The sequence below is a fragment of the Anabrus simplex genome, chromosome 8 (assembly GCF_040414725.1).
Source record: "Anabrus simplex isolate iqAnaSimp1 chromosome 8, ASM4041472v1, whole genome shotgun sequence".
Lineage (NCBI taxonomy): Eukaryota > Metazoa > Arthropoda > Insecta > Orthoptera > Tettigoniidae > Anabrus > Anabrus simplex.
Window position 1 is genome coordinate 212,579,805 of NC_090272.1, and position 19,694 is coordinate 212,599,498.

A 19,694-nucleotide genomic window follows, 5' to 3' on the forward strand; every position below is an offset into this window, starting at 1 on the left:
ACACCACCTGGATGAAGTGGTGTTAAGTCCCAGGAGTCCTTTTTGATCGGAGGGTATCATTGCATCTGAAATCCAAAATCTATAGAACCATCATTAGACCAGTGATACTGTATGAAACAGAGTGTTGGCCAGTCGCAAGGAGAAGCGAACAACAGCTGTGTGTCATGAAGATGAAGATGCTTCGCTGGCTAATGGGACCCTGCCTCAGGGGCTCTGAACTTTGGAGAGTGGGTTGGTGACCACGGAGCCCTTAGCTGAGTCCTGGCATTGATTCCCGTTACTTGTGCCAGGCTCCTCACTTTCATCTATCCTATCTGATCTCACTTGGTCAACTCTTGTTCTTTTCCAACCCCGACGCTATTAGGTTTGCGAGGGCTAGAGAGTCTTTCATTTTCATGCCCTTTGTGGCCCATGTCTTTCTTTGGCTGATGACTTCATTTTTCGAAGTTTCGGATCCCTTCCATTTTTTCTCTCTGATTAGTGTTGTATAGAGGATGGTTGCCCAGTTGTACTTCCTCTTAAAACAATAATCACCACCACCACCACCAATGGGACTCACTAGACCGGATCATATCAGAAATGAGGATGTTCAGATGGCATTTGGTGTGGCCCCAATTCCTGAGAAAATGCAAGAGAATCATTTGCGATGGTATGGCCACGTGCTACACAGAAGTGATTCTTCAGTTGTGATAAGGGCATTAAACTTAAGTCCTGAGGGCCACAGACCATGAGGGCAACCAAAGAAGCGCTGGCCTGACACTCTGCGGGAAAACATGCATGTGGCGAAAGTTTCTCCTGAAGATGCACAAGACCATGTCAAGTAGAAAAGAAAGTGTACAACAGCAGACTGTGTAATTAAGCGGGATAAATGAGGAGGAGGAGAACAAGAGGATAATTCTAGCTGTGAAGTACATGAGGCTAATCGAACTTACCTCAAGCTATAAACTGATTGATGACAGCCAAGTTAAAGCTGACTGATTAGAGCAAGTGGAAGCAAATTCACCTGCAATTTGTGTTGTTGTTGGTCTTGTGCAGTCTCCTCGCAGAAGGTTGGCTGGCGACCATCATGGTGTAAATTTTCCTTATACGTAATCGTGTTCTCAGCGGAAACCTAAGGGAATGGAATTTTATCCGCTGTATATAGGGTTCTGGTTCATAAAGGTGGTTAAAAAATATCATAAAAATCATAAGTGCATACCTCTGTTAGGTAATTCAGAAGTATATTTATATGATTTTGTGCAATAGTAGGTACAATAATGATCCTAATCACACGCTTACGTACACTAGTTCATCAGCTCTAACACAAATCCGTTCTTGCTCAGAACTTCCTCACAGTGCAGAGTAATACAGTACATACACTTATTTATACACATGACATGTTTTATAGAAATAACACCCATAGTAATACTGTACATTACCGTCATTTACAACTATCCCTGGTAGCAAGATTCTCAAACTACCGGAACAATGAATAATGTCCAACAATTCAAGTGTCCTTTTTCGCTGGTGAAATATGCTGAATATTCTTTACGGCTGATAGGGCATGTCTGTAGGACTTCACATTATATAAACCTCTTCTTCATCGCTTTCTTTCTAATCTTCTTTGCCATGAATTTCTGTTCCTTTTCTTGGAGGTGATGGGTGATGAACTCTTCAATGTTTTCTAATGCCGCCTCTATCTCAACTTATAGATCATGGCCATGTAATCTTCTATACTGACATTACCGTAATGACACTGTTTGAGAGTCTGTTGTAACAATTAGTATTTTCGCCGTCTTAAATCTATTTGGAATCACATGTACTCAAAAGGGTTAGGAAGGAAATTTACATATTTTTTTCCGATGCAAAATTTCCTTCAGTTTGCACATCAGACAGGTTCTGCTTAATACAGGTAAACTTACATAAATGTAATTTTTTGTTATAGACAGTTTTCCGGTTCATAAAGGTTCTGCAGGTTTTACTGTATTTGATTAGTTATTGTTCTTGTGCAGTCTCCTCACAGAAGATTGGCTGGCGACCATCACGGTGTAAATTTTCCTTATTCATAATACATTTCATATTGCTTTCCGTATTGACTTACAATTAAAATATAATAAAAAGTTTCCGTAATTAGAAATTATATTTGTAAAATCCACTTTTCAATACTTTCCACTATCATCTAGTACCCTGTAATACATGTTTTGGTCTTTGTTGGACCTTCTTTGGCTATCAGTGTTGAATAGCATTATGAAATGAAATGAGTAAAATTTAAAAAATGCGAATGACGATACAATGTTTATATTTCAAATCTTGAAAGTGTCCTATTGAAAATTAAGTTCACGCAATTTATCACTGGATAAAATGTTATTTAAAATGGTGAATCTTGGAAAGGTTAGAAACCATGATGTAGTCCCAACAATTACTAGAATGTTCATTCCTGAATTAAATTACTAAATGGGTGTTTTCATAACGAAGATGTTTCCAATTACTTGTAGATGACAACATAAAGATAACATTTGTTTTCTCAGAACGTATTTTGTGGGAGTGCAAATTTAACTATGTTTGTTTTATTATATTCTGTCATGAGACAAGGTCAGCATGTGCACAAAGAAAAGACCATTGATTGTTTTGTGGAATGTCGTATTGTCCTCTGATTTAGAATGTTAAAAAATAGAAGTTTCTGTTGCTTGTCAGGAATAGGAAGTAAATCTACTGTGGTCAAAGTAATTGTAATGTTGTAATTTATTTATTTAATAAATCTGATCCAGGACATTCTAGGTTTGCCAAATGACACAGAATAATACACAGTAAAAATGTTGATGAAAGATGATAAATCAGATTAATCTTAAAAGTGAATATAGGTTATAATTAACCATGTTAAATGACATGAACTCCATATAAATGATGCCGAAGAATCGAGACAGAGTAATGAACGTAGGTTTTCGTGACTCATAGTATTAACGTAAATAAATAAATGAATACTGGATTAAAGCCACTATATTTATTTAATGAAGCCGAGCTTTCAGCCAAATTGCATTGGCCTTCATCAGGGCAAGTTAAATTATGCTTCAGAGTATTTGATTATCGAGACGACTATGTCATCTTGTAGATTTCTCGACAGCTGTTATTTTTGTCGTTGTGCTGCTGTTAAATTAAGGAGATCAATATTTCATGTTTATGTAAAATAATTTTGTATGTCCCTACAGATGTGTGTTTTACCATAGCAAGGAAGTTAAAGTGTTACACTCTCCCCTATTGTTGCCTGTTAATTAGAGATGGAATTGTGAGGTGACTTTTCATCCACCCTGTTGTACTAGAGTGCCTCACTTCTCTTAACTGTCTTGTATGAAGGAACACTTGTGGGTGCCACGAGCTGATTCTCCCCTATCCCAGGTGGAGGAGAGGAACAATAGAACTGTAACAGCTGTTGTCTGCATCACCTACTCAGCCTACGTGGCCACAGCTTCAGCGCTCTTCTAATGTAATGTGGCTGCCAATCACTGGCTGTAATGGCTTTCACCCGCCACTTTGTTTTGGTCATCTTATGTAATAGTTTAAGTACCACACTACAGTCTCAATAATCGAGCGGGTCCTGAAGGGTGCTGGATTGCTGGAAAAATCAAATTATTGGAATTTTAGAATTTAATTTGCACTTTGTGTTCTACTGCTCGTTCATAATCACTCGGTTGCTGTGGAGAGCCAGACAGGTTTGTTACATCCTGCAGAATCGAGTGCTCACATGAGATTCCATGCTAATCCAGGCACTGTTCGCGCACGACACTATGGGATAAGCTGAACATTTCAACTTCGATGTAACTCGTGCATTTAGGCAGACAATAATGAAGATTTTTCATTTAAGTAAACAGTTTTACAGGTTTTACATTTTAATTTGGAACACACATTGACTCAAATATGTATTAATATTACATAAATCAAGCAAGTTGGCCATGTGGTTCATAGCGCACAGCTGTGAGCTTGCATTTGGGAGATAGTAGGTTCGAACCTCACTGTCAGCAGCCCTTCAGATGGTTTTCCATGATTTCCCATTTTCACACCAGGTAAATGCTGGGGATGTACCTTAGTTAAGGCCACAGCCACTTCCTTCGCACTCCTAGCCCTTTCCTATTCTATTGTCGTCATAAGACTTATCTGTGTCAGTGCGATGCAAAGCAATTTGAAATATTATGTAAGTAGCCCGTATCTAGGATATGAGAGCCGGGCGTTCATTGAAAACGGGTGAGTTGTGCGCCTGTTAGGAAGACCCTAGAGAGAACACTGTACAAGTAATTATTTTTTTCCAAAATCGTGTTTATCTTTGAATGGTTTCCTGTTCATATTTCTATACATGAATAAATTTTGTGTTATGCTATGAACATTTTCTTCAGAGAAATTAGAGTATTGAAGATGAATGTAGTTATGTATAAGTAAAGAAACTAGAGTTTATAACTGTGTTGGGGTAATTTTAGAAACCATGTTAAATTTTATTATGTTTCGCTTCCAGGAACTCTGTCCGACTTGCGATTCGTAAGATAATGTATGCCCCCAGCAAGCAGGGAGAACAGCCATCTGTCGAAGTGAGCAAGGAGTTCATGATGAGCCCCAACAAGCTGCACCTGGAGGCCTCGCTTGACAAGGAGGTAAGACCAGTCCTGAAAATGCAGAAAACTGGCTTGAAAATATTGGAATTTATTGGGAAATGGAGCATTTTTTTAATGTGCAGACTTTCTGTTTGGAAACATTCATTTGATATGATCATACCATCTTATATTCTCTCTTGTAAGGGTTCCTCTTTTGGTACTTCTCACACTTCTGCTTTGTCACTCTTTCTCTTCTTGTAGCTCCTGTTCTGTTCCTCAAGAATTCAATTTCACTCCCGTGCATTCAACTATGTCTTCCTTTCATTACCCAAGTAGACTGCTTGTGGCGTAAATTGTTAAGGTATCAAGTCTATATGGTCTGATACCATGGTTAGGTGGTTCGAGTCCTGTTGGGGGAAAAAGTAATTTGCAATCAGAATGTTGGCTGGCAGGATAGAAGAGGTGGTGGTATACTATTTCTAATCACTAGATTGTGTGCCAAAAGACTGGATTTAATTCGAAACCCATCTGCATTGGTCGTATGGAGTGTTGTGTATCGGCTAGGGATGTTAAGCCTTGAGCAGACCCCTTGGTCCTATTTGACTGGAATGGGCTACATTCCGACTCATGATTTCACCCTCTCTCTGTGTCATTATCAGTCTTTTCACATAGTCTTTATAAAAAAATGATCAGAAGAAAATGAGGGATTGGAAATGTAGTGACAATATTGAATTATGCCTGACCCAAACTTTGAAAATAACTGTGCTGACTTTGCATTATGATTAACTGTACTATCTGTCATTGACAGGGTACTGAATCACATACAGTCAGGGGTCAGCAAGAGAGTTGTGTTTGTTTCATAGATCTAGAGAAAGCACATAACAGGGTACTGAGGGAAAAGATGTTCACCATACTGGGGGGGGACTATGGGATTAAGGGTAGGTTATTAAAATCAATCAAAGGCATTTATGTTGACAATTGGGCTGCAGTAAGAATTGATGGTAGAATGAGCCTTGGTTCAGGGTACTTACAGGGGTCAGACAAGGCTGTAATCTTTCACCTTTATTGTTCGTAGTTTACATGGATCATCTGTTTGAAAGATATAAAGTGGCAGTGGGGGATTCAGTTACGTGGAAATGTAGTAAGCAGTCTGGCCTATGCTGACGGCTTGGTCTTAATGGCAGATTGTGCCAAAAGCCTGCAGTCTAATATCTTGGGACTTGAAAATAGGTCAATGAGTATGATAAGAAAATTAGACTTACCAAATTGATGTAAGTAGATAGAAACCGAAGAAAACTGAATGGTAGATTGGTGATATAAAGCTGGAACAGGTAGATAATTTCAAGTATTTAGGTTGTGTGTTCTCCCAGGATGGTAATGTAGTAAGTGAGATTGAATGAAGGTGTAGTAAAGCTGATACAGTGAGCTCACAGTTGTGATCAACAGTATTCTGTAAGAAGGAAGTCAGTTCCCGGACGAAACTATCTTTACATCGGTCTGTTTTAAGACCAACTTTGCTTTACAGGAGCGAAAGCTGGGTGGACTCAGGAGATATTATTCGTAAGTTAGAAGTAACAGACATGAAAGTAGCGAGAATGATTGCTGGTACAAACAGGTAGGCACTCGAAATGAGGAGGTAAAGCTAAGTTAGGAATTAACTCTATAAATGAAGCTGTACGCATAAACCGGCTTCGGTATTGGGGTCATGTGAGGCAAAGGGAGGAGGATAGGTTACCTAGGAGAACAATGGACTCTGTTATGGATGGTAAGAGAAATAGAGGAAGACGAAGACAACGATGGTTAGACTCGGTTTCTTACGATTTAAAGATGAAGCCGCAGCACTAGTTGTAAATAGGGGATTGTGGCGATGTTTATTAAATTCACAGAGGCTTACAGACTGAACCCTGAAAGGCATAAAGATTAAGTTTAAATTCAAGAGAACAAATTGAGGTAAATATTTGTTAATGAATTTCCATTTTCTTTGCAGTCATTTAAGAAAAGGCTAGGAAAACAACAGATAGGGAATCTTCCACCTAGGCAACTGCCCTAAATGCAGATCAGTAATGATTGATATTAACAGAGAAATGTGACATATCCTGTTTTGTACCCTTAATATTGCTATGCCACTGTATACAAATCAAATAATATATAGGTTAGTGTGCCACATTGCTGTTCCTGATCTTAAATGCTGAGTTAAGCCATTTTCCAGTATTATACCAGGCCGGCAGGCAGTTCTTTCTCTTTTATTCTTCTTCTCTGCATGGCTGTTACATTCTCTATCACTCTTTTAGTTCTTTGCATGCTCCGACCTGTGTTTGTGTTTTTTTTTTTGTACATCATGCTATCATATTATCTTTGCTGTATAAATACACAATGTATCATCATGATCTGACTGCCTCAAACTCTACAGGTTTTTGCATAATAGGATGTGTTACATCAGACTTGCCTGCTAGGCTGTGTAATCTTAATAGATGGTATGTGTTTTGCAATTCAGATTTGTCTTTAATTTTTTCTTCTGCTAATATTGTGAAAGATAAGAGAATAATACACTCAGGTGCGATGACAGTAACTTATTTGAAAGCAGAATTGAAGAAATGAGGCAGTGGAAAAAAGCAAGATTCGATAAAATTTCAGAAATATAAAATCTTGGACATTTTTATTAGTGATTTTGTTTAACATTGATTTCTGTAAATGCAAATAGGCTTCTGGAAGACATGTCTAAAGTTTATTATTTGTTTTGTAAAAGTTAGAAGCTTATATAAAACACACCATTAGCAGGATTGCAGTGTTGCTGACTGCTACTAATTGGTATGAATGTAATTTTCCTTCAGCTCTGTACGGTTTCCAACACCTTGCTCCAGCTCATAAAACAGAAACAAATATTTCAAACTTGAAAAATTGATTAATCATTTCATTTTTAGGTAGTCTGACATCAATTTATTGTTTATTGAGTTTGTGAGCAGTCAGTACAATCCAATGCAGTATTTTTATAGACAAGTTCGGTTCAAGCAGACCTTGAAATTATACGTCACAATTTTCTTAATTTCTTCTTGTGAATTGCATGCAACTACTGTGTCCGTAAGGACTTCCACTTTGAGAAATGATGGTACACACAGCCTGCATTTGATATTTACGTAGCAGTAGCCAGGCATTGCAGTTTCTCTTGGTTTTTGATTTGTTAAAATCATTTGTTACTTATAGCGCCCTTGGTTTACATCTGATTGCAGTGGAACAAATGGCTTTCTTCATAGCAATAGTTTTGCAGTTTTATAAAGTAAAAACTCTTCGTCTGAATTAATATTTTTATGTGTGACATCATCATAAAGTTAGATTAGGAGAATTTGTAGTCTGAAACCTCTCAGGCACTCTACTGCTAAAGTTGAAAATGTGGAGACAAAGGGGAACACAAACTGAAATTATCATGGTCCTCTTTCATTAGGAATTTTTTAATAGTTGGTACTTTTTATTAAAAAATGTGGCATATCTGTCTGTGTTTCAGTGCATCGCTATTGTGACTGAAGCATAGTGCTGATATTGGTTTTCAGGAAAATCTGCCTTGTACATGCCTTTTCACTTTTTCTTCCATCAACCTTTCCCCGTAATCCATTCATCTTGGAGAGTTTGCCAGTCTATTAGCATGTTAGCCTAGTAACTCATTGTATTTGTTATTTCATCATTGTGCCTAGAAAAACCACTATGTGATAATATTTCAGCTTAGAACTCTGACCAGAGAGGTTCTGTCATCTAAGGTTCTGTACTGCATGAACTATGTCAACAGATTTTGGTTCTAAGTGACCCATGTGCTGAGAGTCAGTATTTTTACCTTCAACATTGTCACATAATGGTATTTCGAGACTCAACAATTATTAGGTAGATTCTTTCATAGGTTTTTGAATACATTAAATTTTCTGTTTTTATTTCTGACCCACTTGTGTCAACAATATTGAAACTTTGTAATTTATGTATAAAATGTAAATATGTGTTTTTATGTTTCAGTTATACCACCATGGAGAGAACATAGCAGTCAATGTTCACATAGCTAATAATTCAAATAGGACAGTCAAGAAGATCAAAGTGTCAGGTATGTAACACACTTTGAGAAATTATGAGAACATTTTTCATTACGTACATTAAACCAAAGTGTTTTGCTCACCTGTCATGCCAAGCCAAATCAGACCAAACCATACAAAATTCTATGGTGTTACAGCCCTAACGGGCCTTGACCTACCTACACAGTGACCACTGGACGAAGGTGTGCAGATCACAACCTGATGCATGGTCAGTGCATTCCGTCTACCTAGATTTCTGAAAATGACAAATTACGGGAAAAGCAGAGTTTTATCAAACTTCCTTTTCCTTAGCTGGATGTGAAGAAAGGAGTGTGGGGTCTAGGTATAGTGAGCATGCCTCTTTCCTGGAGGTCTCCGGTTCAATTCCCAACTACATCAGGGATTTTTACCTGCATCTCGGGGCTGGTACGAGGTCCACTCAGCCTATGTGAAAACAATAAGGGGCCCTCTGAGGGTAAGATAATGGCCCCAGCTTAGCAAACCAAGAATAACGGCTGAGAACATTTGTTGTGCTGACCACATATCGCCTTGTAATCTGCAGGCAATCAGTATTGTGACACCATGAGGTTTTGTTTGTTTCTTAGAAAAAGTGGACTCATTAGCATTCTTACTCATCCCTTATGCTAGATAAGGAAATATGTATAGAAAGGGATATGGGATTGTGCCAGCCTGGGCCCAGTAAATGGGAGGTTTAGCTCTGCCTGTCATGCCACGACCAATGGCGACCTTGGTCCAACTGATCTGGTTGTTAACAGACCTTCAGAATGGTGCAATTGGTGGATGAGGCATTCCATAACCCATCTGCTGCCTTGTAGATGAAATAGGGAACTAGTAAAGGCTAAGGGAGTTCACCCTGATGAAATAAACCTTCAACTGTGTTGAGCATAGCAAATCAGCAGAAGAGGGAAAGGAGAGGGAACGAGCCTTGAGAGGTGGTTTGCTCATTCCCATATCTGGCCTGCTGGACATATAGAATTGTTGGTGTGGGCATTGATGAGAAATGGATATGGAAATGGATAGTTTTTGACCCAGCTATCACAAAAACTGACAATTCACCAACTCTACTTTTCCATGAAGCAGGATAAGAAAATACAGAAAAGGATGTATAGTAGAATTTGACCTATCTTCATCCAGGGAGCTTCTGGGTCAGGCTGTGGATCATTGACCTCCATCCACTTCTTGCACCTCCCTGGAAACACACGTGAAGCATGTTGCTTCTGTGGTACGCCATAGATCTTTGTTCTGATCCATTTTGGTGCTTCATATAGGCTGTTGTTACATTCTGCTCACCACACCTAAAGGCACTTTGTACCCACTTGCCAGATTTCAGTGAGGCTTCCTCTAACGTGGAGAACAGAGACGTTTAGAGAAATGAATTTCATTTTATGGGTCCGTATTGAATTTTGATTAAACCAAATAAAATAATAAGTGAGTTATTCCACCTTTTCAATGCAAATTAAATTGTATTTATTAATTAAACATTTAATGGGACTAGTTCCGACCTATTTAATGGTCATCTTCAGCCATATCATGTGTAGAACAAAGTATTTGAAACACAGTTGTTTTAAAGATGGTCTTAAAACCTATAAGTTTGACACTGAAAAATTGTTTATAGAATTTCCTGGAAACACATTTGTTGTAAGAAATTAGTTCACTTAGCTGTAGGAATATACAAGAAGAAGAAGAAGTCTTAAAATATTCTTCGTAGTATTCAAGAACGTAGATACAATTCAAAATTCAGTCTTGATGAGACGTGGAAATGGGGGCATATATGCATAGTGTTGTTGTGGTAGAGGAGTAGAAGTCATGATATTCTTCTTATCACTGCGAATATCATGATTTCTTCTCCTGTACCACAACAACATTATGCATATATGCCCATTTCCACATCTCATCAAGACTGTGAATTTTGAATTGTATCTACGTTTTGAATACAATAAAGAATATTTAAGACTACTTCTTCTTGTATATTCCTACAGCTAAGTGAACTAATTTCTTACAACAAATGTATTTTCAAGAAATTCTATAAACAATTCTTCATCTTTAAAACAACTGTTTCAAATACTTTTTTCTACACGCGATATGGCTTAAGATGACCTTTAAATAGGTCAAAACTAGTCCCATTAAATGTTTAATTAATAAACACTATTTAATTTGTATTGAAAAAGTGAAATAACTCACTTATTATTTTATTTGGTTTGAACAGAGACATTGCCTGTTGGATTACAGTGGCATTTCTTCCACTGGAAGATCAGCATCTAACTAAAGAGGCTCCTCCGCCCATAGACACTGGCCCCTATCGAGAGGCAGGTTATTTACCAACACCCAACACTCAGTGTTCAGTCGCTGGCAGTACGTTCTACCCGATCCTGTAGCAGGTAACCCTGGCAAGACAGGCCTGTTGCTAGATGGTTCATCACCACCATCATCATAATTTCTCCTCATGCATTTTGTCCCATTTCAGTCTTCTGTTTGCATTCCTCTTTAGTGAATAGATCCACCTTGTCCTAGTTCTCCCCATTGCTCTCTTTCCCTTGAACTTCATCTCCATCATCTGGTTTGGTGTTCATTTTTCCTCTTAACCTCTTTACATGTCCAAATTCTCTTAGTTTATTCCTATCAGTTCTCTCATTTAGGTTTTCTATTCTGACTTCCTTTCTAACATCTTTGTTTCTCTCTTTCCTTGTTGCCAGACTAATAATTTAAATTTACTCCTGACACAAGAAGTGATTGGCAGAAAATTTCTGAGGGCCTGAGTACGAGCATGACAGAAGTAAAGGAGAGATTTCTTGGTTAGTTAATGTACCAAGGTTTATCTGCATTGTGTCAATAAAGGGTGCACTTCTCTGCTTTCAGAATTGTTCATAACTTTCACTATAAGTTGCTCTAAACTCTGCTTGTCTCCCTCGTTGCAAAGCAGAACAATGCAAGTTTACTGGTAATACATATATTGGACCAATTTTTATTAAACTATAAGACAATTATTTTATTACGAAAGACCAGATCATTGGACGAGGTGTACAATGTTTGATGCTGATTTTCCCATACTAGAGTGTGCTCAGTGTTTGTATTCGGAAGTTATTATTCTGGTTGTTGTTTTACAGTGCGACAGTTTGCTGACATCTGCCTCTTCTCAACAGCCCAGTACAAGTGTACAGTAGCGGAAGTAGAGAGCGAGTGAGTATTCTTGTAATTGAGTATTGTATAATTTGTAAGTTATTTAGTTTCTGGTATTTATTAGTTTATACTAGTCAGAGCATTAGTTACCATCAGTGACCTTGACTGCACAGCTGCCTGGCTGGGTAGGCTGTGTTGATCCTGCAATTTGTTCGATAATTTTCTTCTTTGTTTAATTTCTCTGGCTTCTAATCATTTAACTTACCAGAATAGTCTGGATGTATTGTTTCAAGGGACATGTGAAGTGTAGCAGTTAGAGATGGGCTACGGTAAATGTGCAAGGGTGACAACTGATCAAAGAAAGAGACTGTTTCTGCACATATGTGGAATAGCCAAGTCCCTCCGCTACAGTCTTTTCTACTTCAGTACGTCTCTTGATAGATTACTGTGCTGGCTTCTGTTATTGTTTTCATCTCACAGTAGAACACTATCCGAGAACGAGCCGGCGCTTGTTGACAAACAAATGACTTCACCATGCCTGATAATTGTAGCTTGGTGCAGTTGCAGGATGAGGCATTGTATTGTTGGTGGTAAGTCTGGTGTCTTCCCTCTTTTTAACGAAATTTCATCCTCATGATGCGCTGGTCGCCTGTGGCCGTCAAATCAAAAGACCTGTACCTGGCGAGCTAAACATGTCCTCGGACACCCCTGGCACTGAAAGCCATGCGCCATTTCCATTTTTACCCCATCTGCTGTCTTGTAAATTAAGCAGGGTACTACTAAAGGCTGACAAAATAAACCTTAGACTGTGTTAGGCATAGCAAGTAAGCAGAAGAGGAAAAAGAGGAATTGGTTTCAATAGTAACAGTACGAGCCTCAGGAGGAGGTTTGCTTATTCCCACATCCGGCCTGCTGGAATAGAGAATGGATGATGATGATGAGAAAGGGATGTAGGATTGTTTTTGGCCCAACTCTCCGGAAAATTTTCTTTCACCAGTCTTCCTTTTCCATTAATCTGGATAAGAAAATATAGAAAGAGATGTATTGTATAGTAATATTTAATGTTGCTAGACTAATTCTTCAGACACCCTTATCCATGGGAGCTCCAGGGTGGAGATGTGGAAGTGAAATTTGTTCATCCTGATTTACTGATAATATTAATAAAGGTTCATTTGTAGCCGAAAGGAAAATAGGTAGGATGTATTCAGTATTTATGTAACAATATTAAATACAGCTATTTATAGCCAACCTGGAAGACTATGACGTTTCTCTCTTATGTTACAATAGGCGATAGTATGAAACGGCATATGGCTTTTAGTGCCGGGAATGTCCGAGAACAAGTTCGGCTCGGCAGATACAGCTCTTTTGATTTGACGCTCGTAGGCGACCTGGGCGTTGGGATGAGGATGAAGACGACACATACAGTTCACCCAGCCCCAGTGTCAGCGAAATTAACCAATTATGGTTAAAATTCCCGACCCTGCCGGGAATCAAACCTGGGACCCCTGTGACCAAAGGCCAGCACGCTAACCATTTAGCCATTGAGCCGGTGTGAGATGTAAAGTCATTTAGTATAGATTTAGTGACTGCAATATTAGTTTTAAAAAATGCCTCCTGTGAACTCAAAAGTTAAAAAAACGAGAAGCTGCGTGCACAAGCAAGGGAGATAATTTATAAAGTGACTAAGTTCATGGAAAAAGAAGCCGAAGAGGGCCTCACTATACCATTGCAATCAGTTCTAGCAAGAATTCAGAAGCAACAGGAGTGTCTAAGCACTTTGTAAGTAAAGTTGAAAATAAGGGGGCTGTTTGTATAACATTAAAACTGGCAAACTTATTTTAAAGTTTATGTATAAACTTTTTAAAACTCATTATGTTTGGAGTTTTGAATAAGTTGTGCACAATTTTTCTCGTTTGGTTTTTCACAGTTCGTGCTAGATTTTCTCTGTCATGCCATAAAACATAAACTAATGTCAAACAATGTTGGGATAAGGTCATTTCTTGACCAGTTTGAATGTAATGGTGATCACGACATTTGATTTGGTATTAATTTGTGTGTTTTGTTGCAATCATTTTTTTTGTTCATTCATTCTTTATTACGGTATTCAAATATTCCAAATTACAGTAGAGTCTCGCTGAACCGACCTTCGCTTATCCGACACTCCGTGTTATCCGACACTGGTAGGCTTAATTTGAACTTTAGGTGGATGCAATTCTGGGACGCGGGGTGTGGAGGGTGCGACTGTGGCAGTCATGCGGTAGGATTGTTCAATTTAGTATTGGTTCGGTGCAGATGTCATAGTTTTCATATCCTCTGGAGTATGGCGAGTAAACGTAAGAAAGTGATTGTTTCTGTGGAAGACAAGTAGAGTGGGTTAAAGAGACTGGATAAAGGGGAAACTGGATAAAGGGGAAACTCTCCAAAAAATGGCTGCAGATTATGGCGTTGGACGTGTTACAGTGGGAGACTGGAAACATACGAGGGAATAAATTGAAAAGTGGTGCTCTACCAGAGCAGAGAAAAACAATGAAAAATGTGAGTACGAAAAAGTAAGTGAAGCACCATTTCTTTGGTTCACTAAAAACCAGGAAAAGGGCCTGCCAATATCTAGCCCCATTCTGCAAGAAATGGCGGTGTATATCCAGAAGGAGTTTAATAAAGGGACCCTAATTTTACTGCCAGTGCTGGGTGACTTGATTGGTGGGAAAAACAGTACGGCATTGGGCAGCTTAATATCTGTGAAGAAAAACTGTCAGCTAAATCCGATGTGGTTGTGAAATTTAAAACACAATTTCAATAAATAATCCTTGCTGAAGAATTAACCGGTGATCAGATTTTTAATTGTGATGAGACTGGGCTGAATTTCAAGATGCTGACATCAAAACTCTTGCAGCCCAAGCCGAGACGTCTGCACCTGGCTACAGGCGTAGTAAGAAAAGAGTATTACATCTACTGTACAAATGAATTAGCAAGTCAATAAATAGAGTCCCGTAAGACATACTACGTAATACAGTACAGCCTTCCTGTTTGTCTTAGTTCGTTTTCAAAGTTATTCCGTATTATCCGACATTTTCGGTGATCCGACGTACTCCAGGTAGCGTTTAAGTCGGATAATCGAGACTCTACTGTACGTCCGACGATCTTGCTGTCCTTGTGGTATAACACAACTTTAGGGAGTCATATGTGGGGGTGGGGATAGTAAGGAACGGGACGTGCGGAGAAGCTATGCGTGGCAAGACAGCAGCCGGCTGCTAGTTCTGATGGATATTGGCTCACTGAAATCTTAACGTATGTTTTACCGATCAGCCCTAGTGGAGACCTCTCACATCACACGATTGCACAGTTACCATTGGCCCATCTCTATATGTAAATCCGTTCAAGGGAACATCTAAATATCTAAACAGTGAGGTTAACTGTTATAGGTTGTCGACAACTTGAAAGCACAAATCTATAATACAAACATTCATCATAATATTTCCTTTATTTCTGTTTTACTAGAGCACTTCGAGAAGTGACTATGAACTGGAAGATGCACATCCCAACTACTGATCAATGTCGCTAAGTTCTTCTTCATTAATATTATGGCATTTCCACTCCAGTTCAAATTCCATTCTGATTTATTTTGTCAAAAATGACTTCTCACACCCCTGTCATTATTTAACAGGAGAAAATAATTTCATTTACGAAGCTGAAAATGTTTCTTACCCAGACTTTATCAGTACTTATCACTTATAGTCAAACAGTGTGTGGTACTTCTTGAAGCACACACTAATGTACAAACTGGGGTTTTGGTCACATGTCACATGTGAACCTCATCTCATGTCTGCCCACCCCTTTTCCCAGGAAGACTCAAAGAATCATCATCATCATCATCATCATAATCATCATATTGTTAAGGTGTGGCATCAGGGATGGCAAACCTTTACCAACCAGTGTGTCAATTAAGATCTTGGTTATTACTTTTACTGTCTAGTGTGCCATTGATTATTTTCGTTTAAAATCTTCATGAAACCCATCACCTGACTTCACATTTAGGTACTAGTTCGCATTGCATACAAATCCATTAGACTGAATGTTACATGATTTTATTTTGCTTACATCACTGAAAATCACATTTTTAAAAACAGGTCAATTTTAATAATAAGGTGTATTTTTTCCTTTAATCTAACACATTGTAAGAAATATGGCCATATAATTAATTGAAACATATTTCTGTATTAAAGCGTAATATTAAAATATTCTATGTTGCTAGATTTATGACCTATTTATTACATGTTAAAAACATTCAGATATGTTAATATGTTACCTGACGTGTCGCAGATGTCGTGTTCGCGTGTCATAGGTTCGCCATCCCTGGCCTAGGTCAGTCTGTGGATGCACATCGCTCTGTGTTAAGTTGCCCTTTAATTTTACAATTCCTCATATGTTGTCTGTCTATTTTTAACATTGGTATTTATTTGTTAATATTTTTTTAACATTATAATACAATTTCTGTTTGATCTCTCTTGAAAATCTAAAATTTGACTCATATTGCAGTCTTTTAATGCCTGGTGTGATCTTCAGTGATGTCCAGCGTTCATCAGTGATTCTATTGTACCTTGTTATTGTGAAGTTTTTTTACAGGTTTTATCCAAGTTGGCTGATGGTGGGAGAGATTTTTATTTGTTCTTTCTGGCTATGGGAAGCTACAACTAGTTGCTGAAAATGTTTCCTGCAGTTAAAGTGAACAGTTTTCCATGGCCAGGAGAGTAAATGTGTTCCTTGCAGAGCAGGATGTCCCGTGGCGCCCGGCTTCACTCTGTCCAAAGTGTACTCCGTGCGGCCGCTGCTGGCCAACAACAAGGACAAGCGAGGTCTCGCTCTCGACGGTCAGCTTAAACACGAGGACACGAACCTGGCGTCGTCCACCATGTGAGTCGACGGTGTTGCCGGCACGGCTGTGGCACCCGGGCGGAGAACGTACTAGTGCAGTGCTTCGGCTGAATTTCATTTGCTGCAGGGAAGGGGGTTAATCCTTTTAACCAACAAACATCTTGTACATGTCATAGTGCATGAGGATATCTGATTTGATTCTAGATCTGCTCTGTGTCTAGGATGACTTTAAAGCTAGAAAGTGTCTTATGCTCTCCTCTTGTCCAAGTAATTTATGTTGCTAAATACACAATATCCAGTTTTAAAAACTAAGTCATGAAGAGGCACTGCCAAGTGTTAAATCAAGTCATATACAGGATAGTTGGAAACAACATGAATGGGATAGATGAGTGTTGGAGTGTTGGTCATACTGATAAATAATTGGGAAAATAATACCGGTAATTAGATATCTCGCGCCGTTGTCATTTTATCACCTGCTGAAGTTAGCCAATCAGATCGTTTCATGGGCAACTTCAGATAGACTTTGAGAGGCGGTGTTGCAAAATTTGCACATAGTGTATGACTGCCTTGAGAGCACCAATGGAAGAAATAAACTTCTCCAGGGGAGGGACTTGAACAAGTCTCAGCCCATAGCAAGCACGCTATGGTGGCATTGGCTGAAACTCACGGTGTGTTAGTGTTTGATGCTCATTTCTCAACAAGGCTCTCAAACCCGACCAAGCCACGTGGAAATTTAGCAACACTGCCTTGTAAAGCCTATTTGAATTTTGCCCGCTAAGTGATCTGATTGGCTAACTTCAGCAGCTGATGAAATGACAACAGCATGAGATATTGACGTTATTTTTTCAAATTACATAGGCAAGTCAATAAGTACCTGCAATTTTGCTCTAATTGTCTTTAGGTTGGCTCTATGGCATTGTGTGCTCAGCAGTTGCTAGATGGCACCGTTGTCTACGTCTGTGGTAGGCTTCAGCATTATCAGATCAGTACAGCTTGCACTGTTGGGACATAAAGATGGATGCGCCACTCTCTGGATGCACCAAGGAAGAAGAGCGTTCCGTAATCCGTTTTTTGTGGTATGAGGGTGTACCAGGAGCGGAAATTCATAGAAGACTTTCTGCACAATACGGGGACAATGTTTTACCACACAAAGTGTTTCCCAGTGGATTGAACAGTTCCAAAGGCGTCGCATGAGCGTGAAGGATGAGGAAAGATCCTGGCATCCATCTGGAGCTGTAACTGCTGCCAATATTGAACAAGTGCATGATATGATCCTGAATAGCAGACGAGGGACTGATCCAATTATTTCCGCTCCTGTTACACCCTCAGACCACAAAAAACAGATTACAGAACTCTGTTCTTCCTTGGTGCAAACAGAGAGTGGCGCGGCCTTCTTGACATCGCAACAGTGCACGCTGTACTAATCTGATAATGCTGAAACCTACCAGAGACATAGACAACGGTACCATCTAGTGGCTGGTGAGCACACAGTGCCGTAAAGCAAACCTGAAGACAATTAGAGCAAAATTGCAGATACTTATTGACTTGCTCTCATATTTACCAGTATGACCAACGCTCTAACGCTCATATGCTCGGTTCATATTGTTTCTGACCACCCTGTATAAAGAGATAGGAACATACGGAAGACACAACGTGATACACATGAGGACGGGTCAGCGCGGGAAGAAGGGGCAGTAGAAAGAGGAGAAAAGGGTAAACGTGAAAACACAAAAGGACCAAAAACAATGTGCACATCTTCGTACACTGCCTTCTTCAAATAGATGAGTTTTCTCCTTATCAGTCCCGGTTCTTCTACTGAACTTTTGTTTCTTCTCAACCATTACTTGTGTTACTTCTGGGTTAGTCTTTTACCACCTGTATCAATGTTTACCTTATGACTCTTCCCTTTTCCTGTTTTTATCCAGCTTTCTTTCTATCCTATACTTCCCACGTCTAGACCGAATGTCTATTAAGATGGCCCCTCAATGATTGTTGATGCCCGCCCCCATTGATGAAGCTGGGAAGCAGGAACAAGCTCATCGGGATTGTTGAGCCCATCTATGTATTTGAAGAAGGCAGTGTATAAAGATGTGGAGGTTGTATTAAAATAAAGAAATGAATGTGCTAACTGGATTAAAGCCACTTGTATATATTTAATGAAGCCGAGCTTTCTGCCAAATTGCATTGGGCTTCATCAGGGCACGTGAAGGTATGCCTCTGACAGTGAGCAGGGAAATTCTTCAAAGGAACGTGGAAGTCACGACCGTACTATCCACGGCTTCCCCACTAACTGGATTCAAGGATCATCGCGCTGTGCTGTGGTGGTTGGGAGGGAAGTTACTGATTCACCGCCCTCTGTTGACAGTTTCTTGAGTGCGTCCCGCTGCGTCATGGTGGTGTTGCGCATGTATTTCTGGAGTATATAGCACCACAGCACAGCGCAACAAACCCTGAGTCTGGTAAGTGGGGAGGCCGTGGATGCTACGGTTGTGACTTTCACGTTCCTTCAAAGAATGTCTCTGCTCACTGTCGGATGCCCCGATGAAGATCAATGCTATTTGGCAGAAAGCTCGACTTTATTAAATATACACTCAGCTCTCGATTTACGGTAATCGGATCAACCGCGTTGTGGCTTAACTGCGATATCAGAAACACTAAAAGAGCACGAGTGTTAGGAGTTACAGTGCACCGGGTTGAGTGGTTCAGACGGTTGAGGTGCTGGCCTACTGACCCCAACTTGGCAGGTTCGATCCTGGCTCAGTCCAATGGTATTTGAAGGTGCTCAAATATGTCAGCCTTGTGTCGGTAGATTTACTGGCACGTAAAAGAACTCCTGCGGGAATAAATTCCGGCACCTCGGCGTCTCCGAAGACCCAAAAAAGTAGTTAGTGGGACGTATATTATTATTATTATTATTATTATTATTATTATTATTAGGAGTTACAGTAATACAGAATTACAAAGGGTTGGAATAATATTGCCGAGTCGTAATAGTAGCAGGGGTGGTGCGACCTTGAAGTTAGGTAGTCTGAATATTTTTCTTTGCCTTATTAGTTTCAACAGAAAGTGCTGTTTATTT

The 19,694-nt window shown here is 39.4% G+C and overlaps 1 protein-coding gene across 7 annotated transcripts in view; it reads left to right on the forward strand.

The window, feature by feature from the left end:
* krz (beta-arrestin protein kurtz) overlaps window positions 1–19,694 on the forward strand; it is a 711,169-nt gene that overhangs the window by 664,916 nt on the left and 26,559 nt on the right. For 5 of the 7 annotated variants that reach the window (XM_067152142.2, XM_067152143.2, XM_068229021.1 and 2 more), the window contains 3 exons: window positions 4,481–4,616; window positions 8,553–8,637; window positions 11,731–11,803. In XM_067152142.2, coding sequence (XP_067008243.1) covers window positions 4,481–4,616; window positions 8,553–8,637; window positions 11,731–11,803 — 294 coding nt within the window. Of the gene's footprint in view, window positions 1–4,480; window positions 4,617–8,552; window positions 8,638–11,730; window positions 11,804–16,510; window positions 16,655–19,694 lie in introns of all 7 variants that reach the window. The other 2 variants (XM_067152141.2, XM_067152144.2) reach the window with 1 other exon arrangement.